At 45.9% G+C, this 15,433-nt stretch overlaps 1 protein-coding gene across 1 annotated transcript in view; it reads right to left on the bottom strand.

Annotated features, from left to right (window-relative positions):
- The window catches only part of LOC146813313 (killer cell lectin-like receptor subfamily F member 1), a 136,759-nt gene that overhangs the window by 2,474 nt on the left and 118,852 nt on the right, over window positions 1-15,433 (bottom strand). The window contains exon 5 of the mRNA XM_085620141.1: window positions 10,869-10,981. Coding sequence (XP_085476267.1) covers window positions 10,869-10,981 — 113 coding nt within the window. The remainder of the gene's footprint in view (window positions 1-10,868; window positions 10,982-15,433) is intronic.

Below are 15,433 nucleotides of genomic sequence, written 5' to 3'. Positions count from 1 at the left end.
ATATATGCAGGCAGAGTTCAATGAACCATGTGTTAATTTATGGGGTACATAACACTTTGTTTATATCTTTTTAACTGCTGTCCAGTATCTTTTTTCTCATCCTTTGTAATTATAATAAAAGAAAATCAAATAAACATCCTGTGGCTCAGGCCATCTAGTTTGCGTCTTGATATTGAATTCAATGCATGTCACCCACCACACCAATATTTTGAATTGCTTCTAAAGACAAGCACTGACAGCTCAGCCAATCATGTATTGTACACTGCGGCAGATCACAGATGTTAACCATTTCACCTACTTAAAATTTTGTATAGATATAAAACAAGCATGGCAAAGCCAAAAGGTGTGACCATTGACAAAGTGGCAGAAACCTTTTGGCTGTGTCAGCACTTTATTTATTTCCCCAGATGGCTGCTAGGAGTGCTCATTTACACACTGCAGACGTAAACTAGATGGCCTGCAGCCATCTTGGATTTCATATTTTCAAAGCAAGGGAAAAACCATTCCAAGATGGCCACGGTGCGTACACACAGGCACAGCGGTCATCTTGATATTACTTTTGTTACTTCACGAAAAATCAGACCTATGTTACTGACGCACATCCATGCATATATGAATGTCAGCCGTCTTGCTATGCTTTATATTTTACATTTAGAAGCAATATTCCCAAGATGGCTGCTGTGCAGGCGGCCATGTGTCTGTGTATACGCTAGTGACTACCCCCTTCAGTGTAGGTAATGCTCCATTCCTGGCACTGAAACAACTCTGCTTGTGGTGCCCAATGACCTTTGTCACAGCCTATCTTGTGTCTCCAGCTGAAACATATTGACATCCAAGGACAATTCTTTTGTTTCTCACGCATGTTGTGTTACACAATTTATAGTATCTAGAAGGAAGAACCTGATATCTGGGTGGTGTTCAGACTACACTTCTCAGTTAACCTCGCTTTCTTATCCATTACTCCTTTCCTTAAGTTCTAAGTTCCACAAATTTTATTCTGCATCAATAAATTGGTTTATAAAAAAAACCAAAAAGTGTTGTAGTGTTACATAATTTAATTTTAGCAATAAGCAGGTTTTGCGCAGGGTAAAACACTCAGGGCAGATGTTCAAGAATGGCACGCAAAACAGAACAGCCGGAACAGAGGCGCTCTGCGTTGTGAGACAGGGAGGGAGCAGGAGAATGTCATGTTTACATGGATGTGGTACTTTCCTCCCCCTTCCCTAGCGCTGAGGAACTTCGATTTTCGATCACGATCGAATCGACACGCCATTTTGTGGCCCGCCGCCATTTTGTGTTGCCATCACTCAGGCAGCACGGCGAACAAAGTCTATTCTGCTTTTTCTGTACCCTGGTGTCGAAATACGCCCTCGGCCTCTATTTGCAAAGCTGGTGTTAGAACTAGCCGAGTACACTAATCCCTGTCTGCCTTTACTAATCCGCGTCTCAACTATCTGTTGGCTCACACTATTCTTTCCTGACCTTATCTTATTGACTGGACTTCACTGTCTCCTGCTAGTATTCTCTCGTTTCATGACTGTCCTCCAATACACACAAACGTATCTCACCACCTGCAAGTTAGTTATGAATCTGTAATGTATTATCCTGAGGGTGGGGTGACAAACACAGTTGGAGGAGAGGTCTCTTCGAGTCATCCGATATTTCTGTTTTCAAACCTTTTCTATTGGTTCCGCCTTGTTTTCCAACTTTCCTTATTGCCTCTTTTTTATATGCTCTGGGAGTGTATTTTGTTAATAATTGTATTTTTGTATAGTATTTAACCTGATGCGCCACAGAGTGAAGTGGCAGTCTCCTAAGAACCTACTTTGTGTACTTCTAAGATAACTGTACTAGCTGCAGCTAAATAAATCCAATCTTCTAACGCCGACAGAGTGTCCATGTCTCTGTGTAGCGAAGCAGGTGAACCCCGGAGACCTTGGGCGTACCCTGCGCCGCCAGGCCCAAAAGGTTCTGGTTCTTCAACTGGCGCCCAACGTGGGGCGGCTTCAGTGGTACCGGTTCTGCTCAAAGATCTGTTAAATGTTCAAGCTGATTTTGAAAAAGGACTTATTGTAGGTTCTGAGGTTGAGGAAGCTGTAAGGACACTTATCTCTTATAGATCCTTATTGTTTTCTCAGATTTTTCTTGATTCCGATCCGTCAGTTAAACTGACGTCGAAATATTACCCTATGAGAGAGGTTCCTCCAGTTTGGAAGGAGGCACCTATTCCTGCTCATTTCCAACGTATATTGGTACATGTCCCTTGGAAGAGATCTGAAGGTTTGGCTCTTAAGCAGACTCTACCAGATCCTCATGAGAACCCTGCAGGCTATTATAAAGAATTATCGCAGACAATTGATGCTTGCATTATGAACCTAGCAGACATTGATATGTTGATGGGTAATGTAGTCCCACAGACAATATGGGCTAAGATTCGTAGAGAGGATCACGCACAGGAACTAGGAGCTACTTGGGATGTTATAACTAATACAGATAGAGACCAAGTGGGTGGCGCAAAGCCTGACGCTCTGATCTCGGAACTTCCTGGTAGAATTATCACGTTAATGAAAACTATGATGCCTGCACTGAGAGTTAATTGGGATAAACTAGCAGCATGCAAACTAAAGAAAGATGAAAGTGCCTCTGACTTCTTCACTCGTTTCGAGGAGACATTTATCGACCACAGTGGTCAAGACATGGCTACCGAGGGTGGACAGCGATTATTTGTGGACAAATTTGTATTCAATTTGCTTCCAGAGCTGTCACACAAATTAAAGGATTCAGAAAGTTCATGGGCTGTTCCTTCTTCTGCTCAGATATTGGCTACTGTCCAATATTATGAGAATAGGGACAAGGAAGAAAAAGAAAAGCAAGAGAAAAAGACAAAAGAATTAAAAACGAAGGTTCTCTTGCAACAAGCCTATCCGCCACGTTATGCTCAGCCTCAAATTCAGCAGCCTCCGCAGTTTCAGAGGTTGTATCAAAAACCTGAGCCATACAATCCGTGACCTTTGTTAGGTCCTAATCAATGTGCCTATTGTAGAGAGGAAGGTCATTTTAAGAATAGTTGTCCGGTTTTATTGCAGCGCAATGGAGCGTTATCTGCTCCACGAGGTCGTGCTGGCCTCCAGTCAGCAAACAGAGGTAGAGGTCGGGGTATGTTGACTCAAGAACAGCGTGCCCTTCCTTCTCTCAATTCCGCGAACTACTTTGATCAGCAAAATGTGAGCTCTACACAGTATTACAATGCAGACCATTATGTTGAAGGCGGGAATGAGAGTCTTCATGCTTACTAGGACAGCCATGGACAGAGTAAGGGAGTTGTGCCAATCCCAGTAGATCAAAATGGTCCTTATGTTAACGTCACTACAATGGGTGTTTCAGAGCCATTTCTTCTGGATACTGGAGCAATGAGAAGTTCTATCATTCATTCTAAACTCCCTGGGGCACCTTTGTCTGGCTTAACGAATGTTTCTGTAGGATTCTCTGGCGCCCCTGTTCGCAATCCAGTTTCTTTCCCTTTGCCTATTTCAGTTGGTCCCTATGATTTGGAAGCTCCACTTCTGTTAACGAATGGTTGCAGTGAGAATCTGTTGGGTCTAGACCTAATGAAAAGAATGCATGCTACAATATATTGTTCTCCTTTTGGCGTACATCTTACTCTAGGACAGAAGTTGATCTCCCCAATGTATTTGTCCAAAGATCAGTTTCCTCCTGAATTACTTTCTCTTCCAGCAGCACTTTGGGCCACGGGTCCGAACGATGTGGGTTGTCTTGAGATTCCGCCTTATGTTGTCACTCTCAAGCCCAATGTTGAATTACCACGCATCCCACAGTATAGAATTTCTGCTGAAGGTGAGAAAGCGCTTTTGGAAATCCTTCATGACTTAATTCGGAAGGGTGTGGTTGAAGAAACAAGAGGTAATACATGCAATAGTTCTATTCTTCCTGTTCTTAAACGTACTGATCCTTCTCAGCCTCCTGTGTACCGTTTCGTAATTGATTTGCGAGAAGTAAACAAAATTGTGATTCCACAATTTCCTGTTGTTCCATATATCACTGCTTTGTTGACAATGATACCTTCCACAGCGACTTGGTTTTCTGTTTTCGATCTAAAGAATTCCTTCTTTAGTATTCCCATTGCCGAAGAGAGTAGGGACATTTTTGGTTTTTCTCTTGGAGGCCGAAGCTTCCGGTTTAAGCGCGCACCCCAAGGTTATTGTGAAAGTCCCTCCATTTACAGCCAAGCTTTAAAATGTCATCTTGATACTTTTCACTTGCCGTCTGGTGCTGCTCTTATTCAATATATGGACGACTTGTTAGTCGCCGCCGATTCAGAAGATATCTGCAAAGATGTCACTGTTGCTTTGTTGCACCACTTGTTTAAACTGAATCACAAGGTTTCACCTTCCAAACTACAATATGTTTGTCGAGAGGTTACCTACTTGGGTCATCTCCTCTCAAAGGAGGGACGACGTTTGACACCAGAACGAATGCAGGCGATTGCGCGAATGTCTGTACCATCCACACAGAGGGAAGTACGTGCCTTTCTGGGTATCACTTCTTATTGTAGACAGTGGATCCCTAACTTCTCTCTAATTGCTAAACCTTTGTTGGCACTCACTTTAAAAGATACGCCTCAGCCCCTTCCTTGGACTGATGAGTGCCAAAAGAGTTTCACTGACTTACGTACCGCTCTGTGTTCTGCTCCTGTACTAGGCACCCCAGATTACACTAAGCCTTTTACGCTCTATGTTCACGAGAGAGAAGGTTGTGCATTGGCAGTTTTGGCACAGCAATTTGGAGACAAACAGCGGCCATGTGCCTATTTTTCGGCTACGTTGGATCCCGTAGCTAAGGCATTGCCCAGTTGTCTCAAAGCGACAGCAGCAGCAGCAATTTCTATCCGACAGTCTGCTGGAATGGTGTTGGATAACACTCTCATTGTCATGGTGCCACATGCAGTGGATACTTTGCTAAACAGAACAAAAACACAGCATCTTACGAGTGCACGTTTAACTGCTTACGAGCCGACGCTTTTGGCTAGTCACATACACATTAAACGATGTAATACCTTGAATCCAGCTACTTTGTTGCACCTTCCAAATGAGGAGAGTGTTGAGGATCAACATGATTGTTTCTTCCGTACTGAGGAAGAGACAAAAGAAAGAATTGACCTAAGAGACACACCGCTAGAGAGTTCGGATGGGACTCTATGGGTAGATGGTTCTTATTTTAAGATGCCTAATGGAGATACGGTTTCAGCCTATGCTGCAACTACCTTACACACGATTGTGGAAACTGCACGTATTAGACACAATTCAGCGCAAGCAGCAGAATTGATAGCACTAACGAGAGCTTGTGTATTATCGAAAGGGAAGAGAGTGAACGTGTACACTGACAGCCAATACGCTTTTGGTGTAGCGTTCAATTTTGGGCGTCTCTGGAAGGAGAGGGGTTTCCTCACTTCACATCGCACCAAAATACAGCATGGTCAATTAGTGACTGATCTCCTTGAGTCACTTGCTTTACCTACCCAAATAGCGATAGTGAAGTGTAGTGCACACAAGAAGATTACGGATGATGTTGGTCGAGGAAATGCATTTGCAGACGAAATAGCGAAGAAAACAGCGAGAGATTCAAAGAGTCGAATGTTTGTGGCATGTCCTGCGAATTGGGTCAGAGAGAGAGGAATGTGTGAGAATACAGTGGAAAGCGTGAAAACGATTCAGAAAGAGGCTTCAGAAAGGGAGTTGAGCAAGTGGAAAGAAAGTACGGGAATGTTAGATTAGATGGGTTGTTGGGTGGAATTATCTGAACATCAGCGTTGGCTGTTACCAGATGCCTATGTTCTCCCAGTGGTTACTATGGCTCATGGTCCAGCCCACTTAAGTGCAAAAGGCATTGCAAACTTCTGGCACCAGTGTGGCAGAATGAGAATATCCCAAAATGTGCAGACAATGTAGTAAAGCACTGTATTGTTTGTTTAATGTACAACCCAGGAAAGGGAACCCCAACTCCAGCAGGTCACTTTGCTCCTCCAACATATCCATTTGAGGTGTTGCAAATCGATTACATTCATATGGAGCGATGCAACAACCTCAAATATGTTCTGGTGGTAATATGCGCCTTTTCACGATGGATAGAAGCATACCCTCTAAAGGATAATACAGCCCTATCCACAGCTAAAATCCTACTAAAAGAGTTCTTCCCCAGGTTTGGTTTGCCGCGCATTGTCTGGAGTGACAATGGCAGCGAATTTGTTGGCCAAGTCATGCAGAAAGTTTGTGCAGGTCTTGCTATCAAGCAAAAGTTCCATGCGGCAAATCATCCACAATCAGCGGGTTTAGTAGAGTGTTACAATGGAACTTTAAAGTTGAAGTTAGCAAAGGTTCAAGCAAGTACAGGACTCAATTGGCCTGATGCTTTGCCGTTAGCTCTGCTATCCACCAGAACTGGGATGTATGACGTTTCAACGCATACATTTACATCGCGGTACATTACATCGCGGTTTTTACAACTCAAGTCGTTACAACGACTTGCGCTAGGTGGCGCTCTAGGACAAGGAATAGGACTTAGGAGTAGTATAATTTACTATTCCAACTCCAGTCTACGTACAGTAGGGAAGGTGTTGGATAGTAAATTATACTATTCCTTGTCCTAAAGCACCATCTAGCGCAAGTCGTTGTAACGACTTGCGTTGTAAAGACCGCGATGTAATGGCATCGCGATGTAATGCCCGCGTTGTAAATGATGTTTCCCCCAGAACTGCAGTACACTCTCGTTTGGGACTTAGCCCTTACGAAGTGGTATTTGGCCATCCGGCCAACGTATGGGGAATACCTCGCCCTAAGAAATTCTCAGACTTGCCATATCCAATGTTGATTGATTATCTGCATGACCTTACGACTAAATTGCGTGTTCTTCATCAACAGGTTCAGAGTGCTCTGCCGGAGGCCTCCACAGACCCAGGTCATTCCATCCGACCAGGTGACTGGGTGTGTGTGAAGAATTGTCAGAGGTCCAGCCATTTGCAACCCAGGTGGCGGGAGCCTCAAATGGTTTTGTTGACTACAAGGACAGCAGTTAAAGTCGATGGAAAGAAAAATTGGATTCACGGTGTGCATTGCAAAAAAGTGCATTTGCATTTACCTTTGCCTTTCGATCAGTGGGTTCGTAGAGGGGTTGGTGACTGTGAAAGCGAAAAGACTCCACGATTCGTGCCTTTTAGTGATGCACACCTGAATGGGACACTGTCTGAGAAAGAGGACGACGACATTTTACAGGAAGCAATTCCATCGCATCGTCGCTTGGATACGACTGAACCACAAACATTGTTCCAAAATCAGAATGTTCCAGGGAAAGAACATTACAACTTGAGACCCAGGCCAAAGAATATTTAAGACTTTCTTCTCCCTTGTGTAGTATTCTCTCCCGGTTGCAGGGTCACGGTAGGAGTCTAGGTCACGACCTGAGTAGTGACAATAGGTCTGCAGGATTTTCAGTGTCATAGGACGGTAGAGCATCGTGACTTCAGTGATTGAGGAAAATTGCCGTGAGCATCCATTAGTAAGATGGAAACTACACTAAGTAATAAAGAAAGAAGAGATGAAATGAAGAAAACATCCTGTAAAATAATGTACAGTCGTTTTAGTATAACTTTATGTGTTTTTATATCATTATGTATTGTTTTGGCAATTATTGGGTGGATAATTTAGGCTTTGCAGCCAAGAAATACCTCCCCTTCTTCCTCCTTGCCTTCCTCTACTATCTCTCCACACCTCTTTTATACTCTCCCTTCACATTAACTCGTCAGAAGAACTGAGTATTATAACAATTCCTTTATCCAGCTATTACATCAGCACCAATTAGTGGTTAATACAACTGATTGTTCGGTGTGTGGTCTTATGCCACATACCACGGGAGAAAGGAATGCCATATCTAGTCCTTCCTTTCTCTTATGAAGGTTCTGTTTGGGCTTACTTCGTCATCTTCTCCAACGCTTATCAAAGCAAATTCAGACGATCTGTTAGTTCACAAATTAATTATCCGGACTTTAGTCACAGTTCCTTGATTAAGGGTATGGTAGTTATGGCTAAAATCATGGAAAACAGCAAAATCTCCGTCGACGAAAGAAAAGCATACACCAATTGGAATGTCACCCAATATATGTCGAGTCTCAATAGTAAGGTTGGAAAAAGAAAGTCCTCGCCAATCTGGACTATACCACATAGGGTAACTTCTGCTTACAGATCAATGATCGCCCTTCTGACACTACACAAAGGAATAACTGCTCCTACACGTACGTTTATTCCTCTCAGAACTCGCCTCCTCTAGTGCCTTCTCAAGGCACCTATTTCATCTGCTATGATAGAGCTTATACTTGGTTTCTCTGGTACTTGTTATATAGCTTTTCTTCTTTCCCCTACTTACACTGCTTCCGCAAATCATCACCGAACACGATATGGCAGAGGGATTATTGATTCGAAGGACACAGCAGGACAAGAAGGAGGGGATTTCCTTAAAGGTTTTCTTCCCTTCTGGGGTCCCATGGCTAACAGCAGAAATAAAAGGCAATTGGTCCGTGTCGCAGATACTACAATAGACATCACTGTAGGAGCCTTAAGTAACATCACGGCAGAACTACAGGCGGATCGTCTTATGACCTTGCAAAATCGAGTTGCCTTAGACTTTGTTCTTGCCGATCGTGGTGGAGTGTGCAAATTGATCGGGTCAAGTTGCTGTATTTTTATTCCTAATGACGCTCCAACAGTATGCCAAGCTATCTCCAAGTTGCACATAATCTCTGAGTCTATTCATCAGGACGAAGGAGATTGGTCTTTAACGGAATGGTTTCCAAATGGGGTTGGAAAGCATTGACGTTCCTTGGTATAATCCTGACCATTATATTTTCCTGTTGCTTTTGTATGCACTGTGGTCCCGCTATCTGTGATCTTTGTGCTACTATGTGCATCCCAAAACCCAAGCCACAAGTAACAGAAAACATAAGAATAATGTTACAGCAACAACTCGATGACCTCATGGCTATTGACGTGGACTCAGATTAACATGAGTCTGTCTTGCCTGAGTTCTGGCAAAAGGAGGGTCTGAGGAACTTCGATTTTCGATCACGATCGAATCGACCCGCCATTTTGTGGCCCGTCGCCATTTTGTGTTGCCATCACTCAGGCAGCACGGCGAACAAAGTCTATTCTGCTTTTTCTGTAGCCTGGTGTCGAAATACGCCCTCGGCCTCTATTTGCAAAGCTGGTGTTAGAACTAGCCGAGTACACTAATCCCTGTCTGGCTTTTCTAATCCGCGTCTCAACTATCTGTTGGCTCACACTATTCTTTCCTGACCTTATCTTATCGACTGGCCTTCACTGTCTCCTGCTAGTATTCTCTCGTTTCACGACTGTCCTCCAATACACACAAACGTATCTCACCACCTGCAAGTTAGTTATGAATCTGTAATGTATTAGCCTGAGGGTGGGGTGACAAACACAGTTGGAGAAGAGGTCTCTTAGAGTCATCCGATATTTCTGTTTTCAAACCTTTTCTATTGGTTCCGCCTTGTTTTCCAACTTTCCTTATTGGCTCTTTTGTATATGCTCTGGGAGTGTATTTCGTTAATAATTGTATTTTTGTATAGTATTTAACCTGATGCGCCACAGAGTGAAGTGGCAGTCTCCTGAGAACCTACTTTGTGTACTTCTAGGATAACTGTACTAGCTGCAGCTAAATAAATCCAATCTTCTAACGCCGACAGAGTGTCCCGTGTCTCTGTGTAGCGAAGCAGGTAAACTCCGGAGACCTTGGGCGTACCCTGCGCCGCCAGGCCCAAAAGGTTCTGGTTCTTCAGCGCCAGCGCTGATTGCAGCTGTCATGCACCAGGCACACACCTTAACGATATAGCGCCATGGTGCGGGCCTGAGTCTAGCATAGGTTCTGTACAGGAAGGGTACCCTTCCTGTACAATATACTATTACTAGACAAGTTCAAATACTTTTCCCACTTTGTAAATGCGCTGCGCATTGCAGCATGCATGCAAAGTAAGAAAAGAAAGGAGAAATGAAAACATTTCTCCTCTTAACGCCTCCTTTCAGATGGTGTTAACTTTTGGCGCTTAATCCTGTTTACAATTGTTTGCAGAGGTTTTTTTTTGTCAAAATCCATCGGTGGGTGTATGGGAACACTCATGTACCACCCATGTAATGCCCCCTTGCTGCTAAGTAATGCAAAGCAATAGTTTGTGCTTCTTTGCATTAATTGTAAGGTACTTTCCAACGCAAAATAAGTTTGGCACCTGAAAGTAAATTGGTAAAAAACATTTTGTGCTGGCTAGCGTCAATTTTGTGACGCTAACCAGGTGCAAAATATTTGAAAATCTACCCCAATGAGCCATATCTATGACTTTAGAAGAGCAGGGCAGCGCAGCACGTTAACTTGCTGCGCTGCCCTGCATCACAGAGAAAGGGCAGGAATGGGCCGTATTTATCCAATATGACGGGTTTCTGTCCTCTTTACCTCTGCACTAGTGTCATTTTGGCAGCCTAGTTCGAAATGGTGCAGGGGTGTTTGTTTTGTCAGCAGGATTCTTTTTAGCGCCTTCCTGCACAGAAACAATCCCCCAGAGTCTTTTTCCTCTGTGCATGTGTGCTGCAAAATACGGCACACATAGAAAGAGGAAAAGACTAGGAGAAATAAAGATATTTCTTCTGGTTATGCCTTACCTGGAGAGGTGTATCTTTTTGGTGCATTACAAGATTTACAAGGCGTTGTAGATCTGGGAATGTGTCAAAACCCATGGCAGTTGCGTTGGAACACTGTATGTGCTGTTGGTGGATTTATAACAGAGCATACCGTACCTGTTCTGTTCCAGAGGCGCACCATGGAGCCACACCAGCTGCTCGTCTGCCTCCCTGTAAACAAGTCCTATCCAGTAATAATCCGAGGCCTGTCCTTTCTGGAGTATTTCATCCTGTGCAGGGAAGAACACATTAGACAGAAGGTAAATCTCTGGATTAGTGGAAGGAACTACTTTCAAGAGATGTAATAATGCATTTATAAAATAACTGCGGTGCTACCCATCCATTCTGCATTTCACCTTTAAATACAGTTCAATATTCAATAAATGAATCCAAGCATGCCCCTCACATCTAGGCAGCGTAAAGGGCACGCGGGCTGCCTTATTTTTAATCAGTGGCCTTGTATTTACCAGTTCCAAGGGCATGGCACGTGCAACTCTGCTTATCCAGCAAACCCTTGTAAACGTGAAGGCTGCGGGAAAATATAGCCAATGTCTGGATGTCCAGGGAGGACCTGGCTTGGCAGTTCGCGCTGGGCTGTACCCATGAGGCACAGGGTCAAGACTGAATTGCATAATGCTGGGTTCAAACTGGAACGGCATGGTGAGCAAATAAATTATGGATTTAGGCCCAGATCTCTGTACTGGGGTGAATGTATGACATTGTTCTGCATTCTGTCCATCAACTGTTGTTTTTGCATTTGTCACCGCGAGTGGGAAGGGTATGCCCAGACTTGGGTCCCATGCTCTCCATGCCACTGGAATCACGCTATCCTGGCTGAAGAGGGGTGAAACCCTGAAACCGGTCCTAGGATGCTTGTTTCCAGTCCAGGGAGGACCTGGCTTGGCAGTTCGGGCTGGACTGTACCCATGCGGCACAGGGTCAAGACTGATTTGCATATGGCTGGGTTCAAACTGGAACGGCATGGTGAGCAAACAAATTATGGATTTAGGCCCAGATCTCTGTACTGGGGTGAATGTATGACATTGTTCTGCATTCTGTCCATCAACTGTTGATTTTGCATTTGTCACCCCGAGTGGGAAGGGTATGCCCAGACGTGGGTCCCTTGCTCTCCGTGCCACTGGAATCAAGCTATCCCGGCTGAAGCGGGTTGAATCCCCGAAACCGGTCCTAGGATGCTTGTTTACAGTCCAGGGAGGACCTGGCTTGGCAGTTCGGGCTGGACTGTACCCATGAGGCACAGGGTCATGACTGATTTGCATATGGCTGGGTTCAAACTGGAACAGAATGGTGAGCAAAAACATGATGGATTTAGGCCCAGATCTCTGTACTGGGGTGAATGTATGACATTGTTCTGCATTCTGTCCATCAACTGTTGTTTTTGCATTTGTCACTCCGAGTGGGAAGGTTATGCCCAGACGTGGGCCCCGTCCTCTTAATGCCACTGGAATCAAGCTGTCCTGGCTGAAGAGGGGTGAAACCCCGAAACCGGTCCTAGGATGTTTGTTTCCAGTCCAGGAAGGACCTGGCTTGGCAGTTCGGGCTGGACTGTACCCATGAGGCACTGGGTCAAGACTGATTTGCATATGGCTGGGTTCAAACTGGAACGGCATGCTGAGCAAAAAAATGATGGATTTAGGCCCAGATCTCTGTACTGGGGTGAATGTATGACATTGTTCTGCATTCTGTCCATCAACTGTTGTTTTTGCATATGTCACCCCGAGTAGGAAGGGTATGCCCAGACGTGGGTCCCGTGCTCTCCATGCCACTGGAATCAAGCTATCCTGGCTGAAGAGGGGTGAATCGCCGAAACCGGTCCTAGGATGTTTGTTTCCAGTCCAGGGAGGACCTGGCTTGTCAGTTCAGGCTGGACAGTACCCATGAGGCACAGGGTCAAGACTCATTTGCATATGGCAGGGTTCAAACTGGAACGGCATGGTGAGCAAATACATTATGGATTTAGGCCCCGATCTCTGTACTGGGGTGAATGTATGACATTGTTCTGCATTCTGTCCATCAACTGTTGTTTTTGCAAATGTCTGGATGTGAGCAGAGATCCCACACTGTGTAAGTAAAGGAAGCCATTAGGATTAACAGGGTTACTAACTATAGTTATTGTACCACATTTGGTAGCAGGGGCCATGCACTCAAGTAATTCTTACAAAATGCCGAAGTACTGTGTTTTTAGAAAACAACCAGACAAGGCAGCTGAAGGAAAGAAAGTAAGCATTGAAACTTTAGTACAATAAAAACATTTAAAAAGTTAATTAGGAAGAATATAAAAAAAGTAAAGAAAACAGAGGTTAGAAATATATTAAGCAGGGGAAATATTCCAATTGAAATCCAAAAGTATGACGCTTCCTGTAATGGTCAATTTAAAAAAAACTAGAAAAAAGTGAAACAGTGACGCTCTTATGACGTCAAACTGCCAACCTAGTGATGAAGCGAGACAGAGAAACCAATACACAAGGTCACATAGGTCGCAGGAGGGCCTGTCAGAGATGGGTTCTGGGATGTTGGCTTTATTGAAGTCCTGGAGAGGATGATTTTCAAGAAACAGCCACAATATCTAAAGGTCTTAGGCTGTGTATTCTTTTTCTCCAGTTTTCCTGAGGCTGGCATCTGTTCAGAAGGCTCTGCTGGGAATTTGTATCCAAGCAGGACTCTAACCAGGGCTTTACGTTGGTTGAAAAAACTGGGGGGTCACTCAAAGGGGCGTAACCTATGTAATAAAGAACGTGGCTTAAACATGTAAGATCAAAACTCTGCTGCCTGACTGGCATTTTGCTTCCTCTTTCTGTTATTGCATCCAGATATATAATAGAACAACTGGCTCACACTTAAAACAAACCCTGACTATTGGCTTTATCAATGGTTGTTAGCTGCAGAAGATAAACGAGTAACAACAACTTTGTGGTAAATAATAGGGAAAATGCTTGAATTCTGTAATTATGATAGTGTGAAATAACTGTACCACTCCATTAGAAACGTTAAATTACACTTTGCAAAATACTCACTTTTATTTATTGTGAACTTGAAAAAGTGTCTGGAAGCTGGTAATACGTGGCAGCACGCGGCAGCTTCATCACTGCAGACCGGGTAAATGTAGCGCCAGAGACTTTGCTCTAACCTACAACCCACCTGCCCCGCTGCAGATCCTCATGGAGTACTGTTCCCTTCAACCCACCTGCCCCGCTGCAGATCCTCACAGAGCACTCTGCCCTTCACCCCACCTGCCCCATGGTGGATCCTCACAGAGCACTCTGCCCTTCACCCCACCTGTTCGCTGCGGATTCTCACAGAGCACTCTGCCTTTCACCCCACCTGCCCCACAGCGGATCCTCACAGAGCACTCTGCCCTTCACCCCACCTGCCCCGCTGCGGATCCTCACAGAGCACTCTGCCCTTCACCCCACCTGCCCCACGGTGGATCCTCACAGAGCACTCTACCCTTCACCTCACCTGCCCCGCTGCGGATCCTCACAGAGCACTCTGCCCTTCACCCCACCTGCCCCGCTGTGGATTCTCACAGAGCACTCTGCCCTTCACCCCACCTGCCCCACTGTGGATTCTCACAGAGCACTCTGCCCTTCACCCCACCTGCCCCGCTGCGGATCCTCACAGAGCACTCTGCCCTTCACCCCAACTGCCCCGCTGAGGATTCTCACAGAGCACTCTGCCCTTCACCCCACCTGCCCCGCTGTGGATTCTCACAGAGCACTCTGCCCTTCACCCCACCTGCCCTGCTGCGGATACTCACAGAGCACTCTGCCCTAACCCCAACTGCCCCGCTGCAGATCCTCACGGAGTATTCTGCCCTTCACCCCACCTGCCCGCTGTGGATCCTCAGAGAGCACTCTGCCCTTCACCCAACTTGCCCCGCTGCGGATTCTCACAGAGCACTCTGCCTTTCACCCCACCTGCCCGCTACGGATCCTTACAGAGCACTCTGCCCTTCACCCCACCTGCCCCGCTGCAGATCCTCACAGAGCACTCTGACCTTCACGCCATGCTGCGGATTCTCACAGAGCACTCTGCCCTTCACCCCACTTGCCCCGCTGCAGATTCTCACAGAGCACTCTGCCTTTCACCCCACCTGCCCCGCTGCGGATACTCACAGAGCACTCTGCCCTTCACCCCACCTGCCCCGCTGCGGATACTCACAGAGCACTCTGCCCTTCACCCCACCTGCCCCGCTGCGGATTCTCACAGAGCACTCTGCCCTTCACCCCACCTGTCCCGCTGCAGATCCTCACAGAGCACTCTGCCCTTCACCCCACCTGCCCCGCTGCGGATACTCACAGACCACTCTGCCCTTAACCCCAACTGCCCCGCGACAGATCCTCACAGAGCACTCTGCCCTTCACCCCACCTGTCCCGCTGCAGAGCCTCACGGAGCACTCTGTCCTTCACCCCACCTGCCCCGCTGTGGATACTCACAGAGCACTCTGCCTTTCACCCCACCTGCCATGCTGCGGATCCTCACAGAGCACTCTGCCCTTCACCCCACCTGCCCCGCTGCAGATCCTCATGGAGTACTGTTCCCTTCACCCCACCTGCCATGCTGCGGATTCTCACAGAGCACTCTGCCCTTCACCCCACCTGCCCCGCTGCGGATCCTCATGGAGCACTCTGCCTTTCACCCCACCTGCCACGCTGTGGAT

The sequence above is a fragment of the Triturus cristatus genome, chromosome 7 (assembly GCF_964204655.1).
Source record: "Triturus cristatus chromosome 7, aTriCri1.1, whole genome shotgun sequence".
Lineage (NCBI taxonomy): Eukaryota > Metazoa > Chordata > Amphibia > Caudata > Salamandridae > Triturus > Triturus cristatus.
The sequence above is the reverse complement of the archived record's forward strand: the minus strand, read 5'-3'. Positions and strand labels throughout refer to the sequence as shown.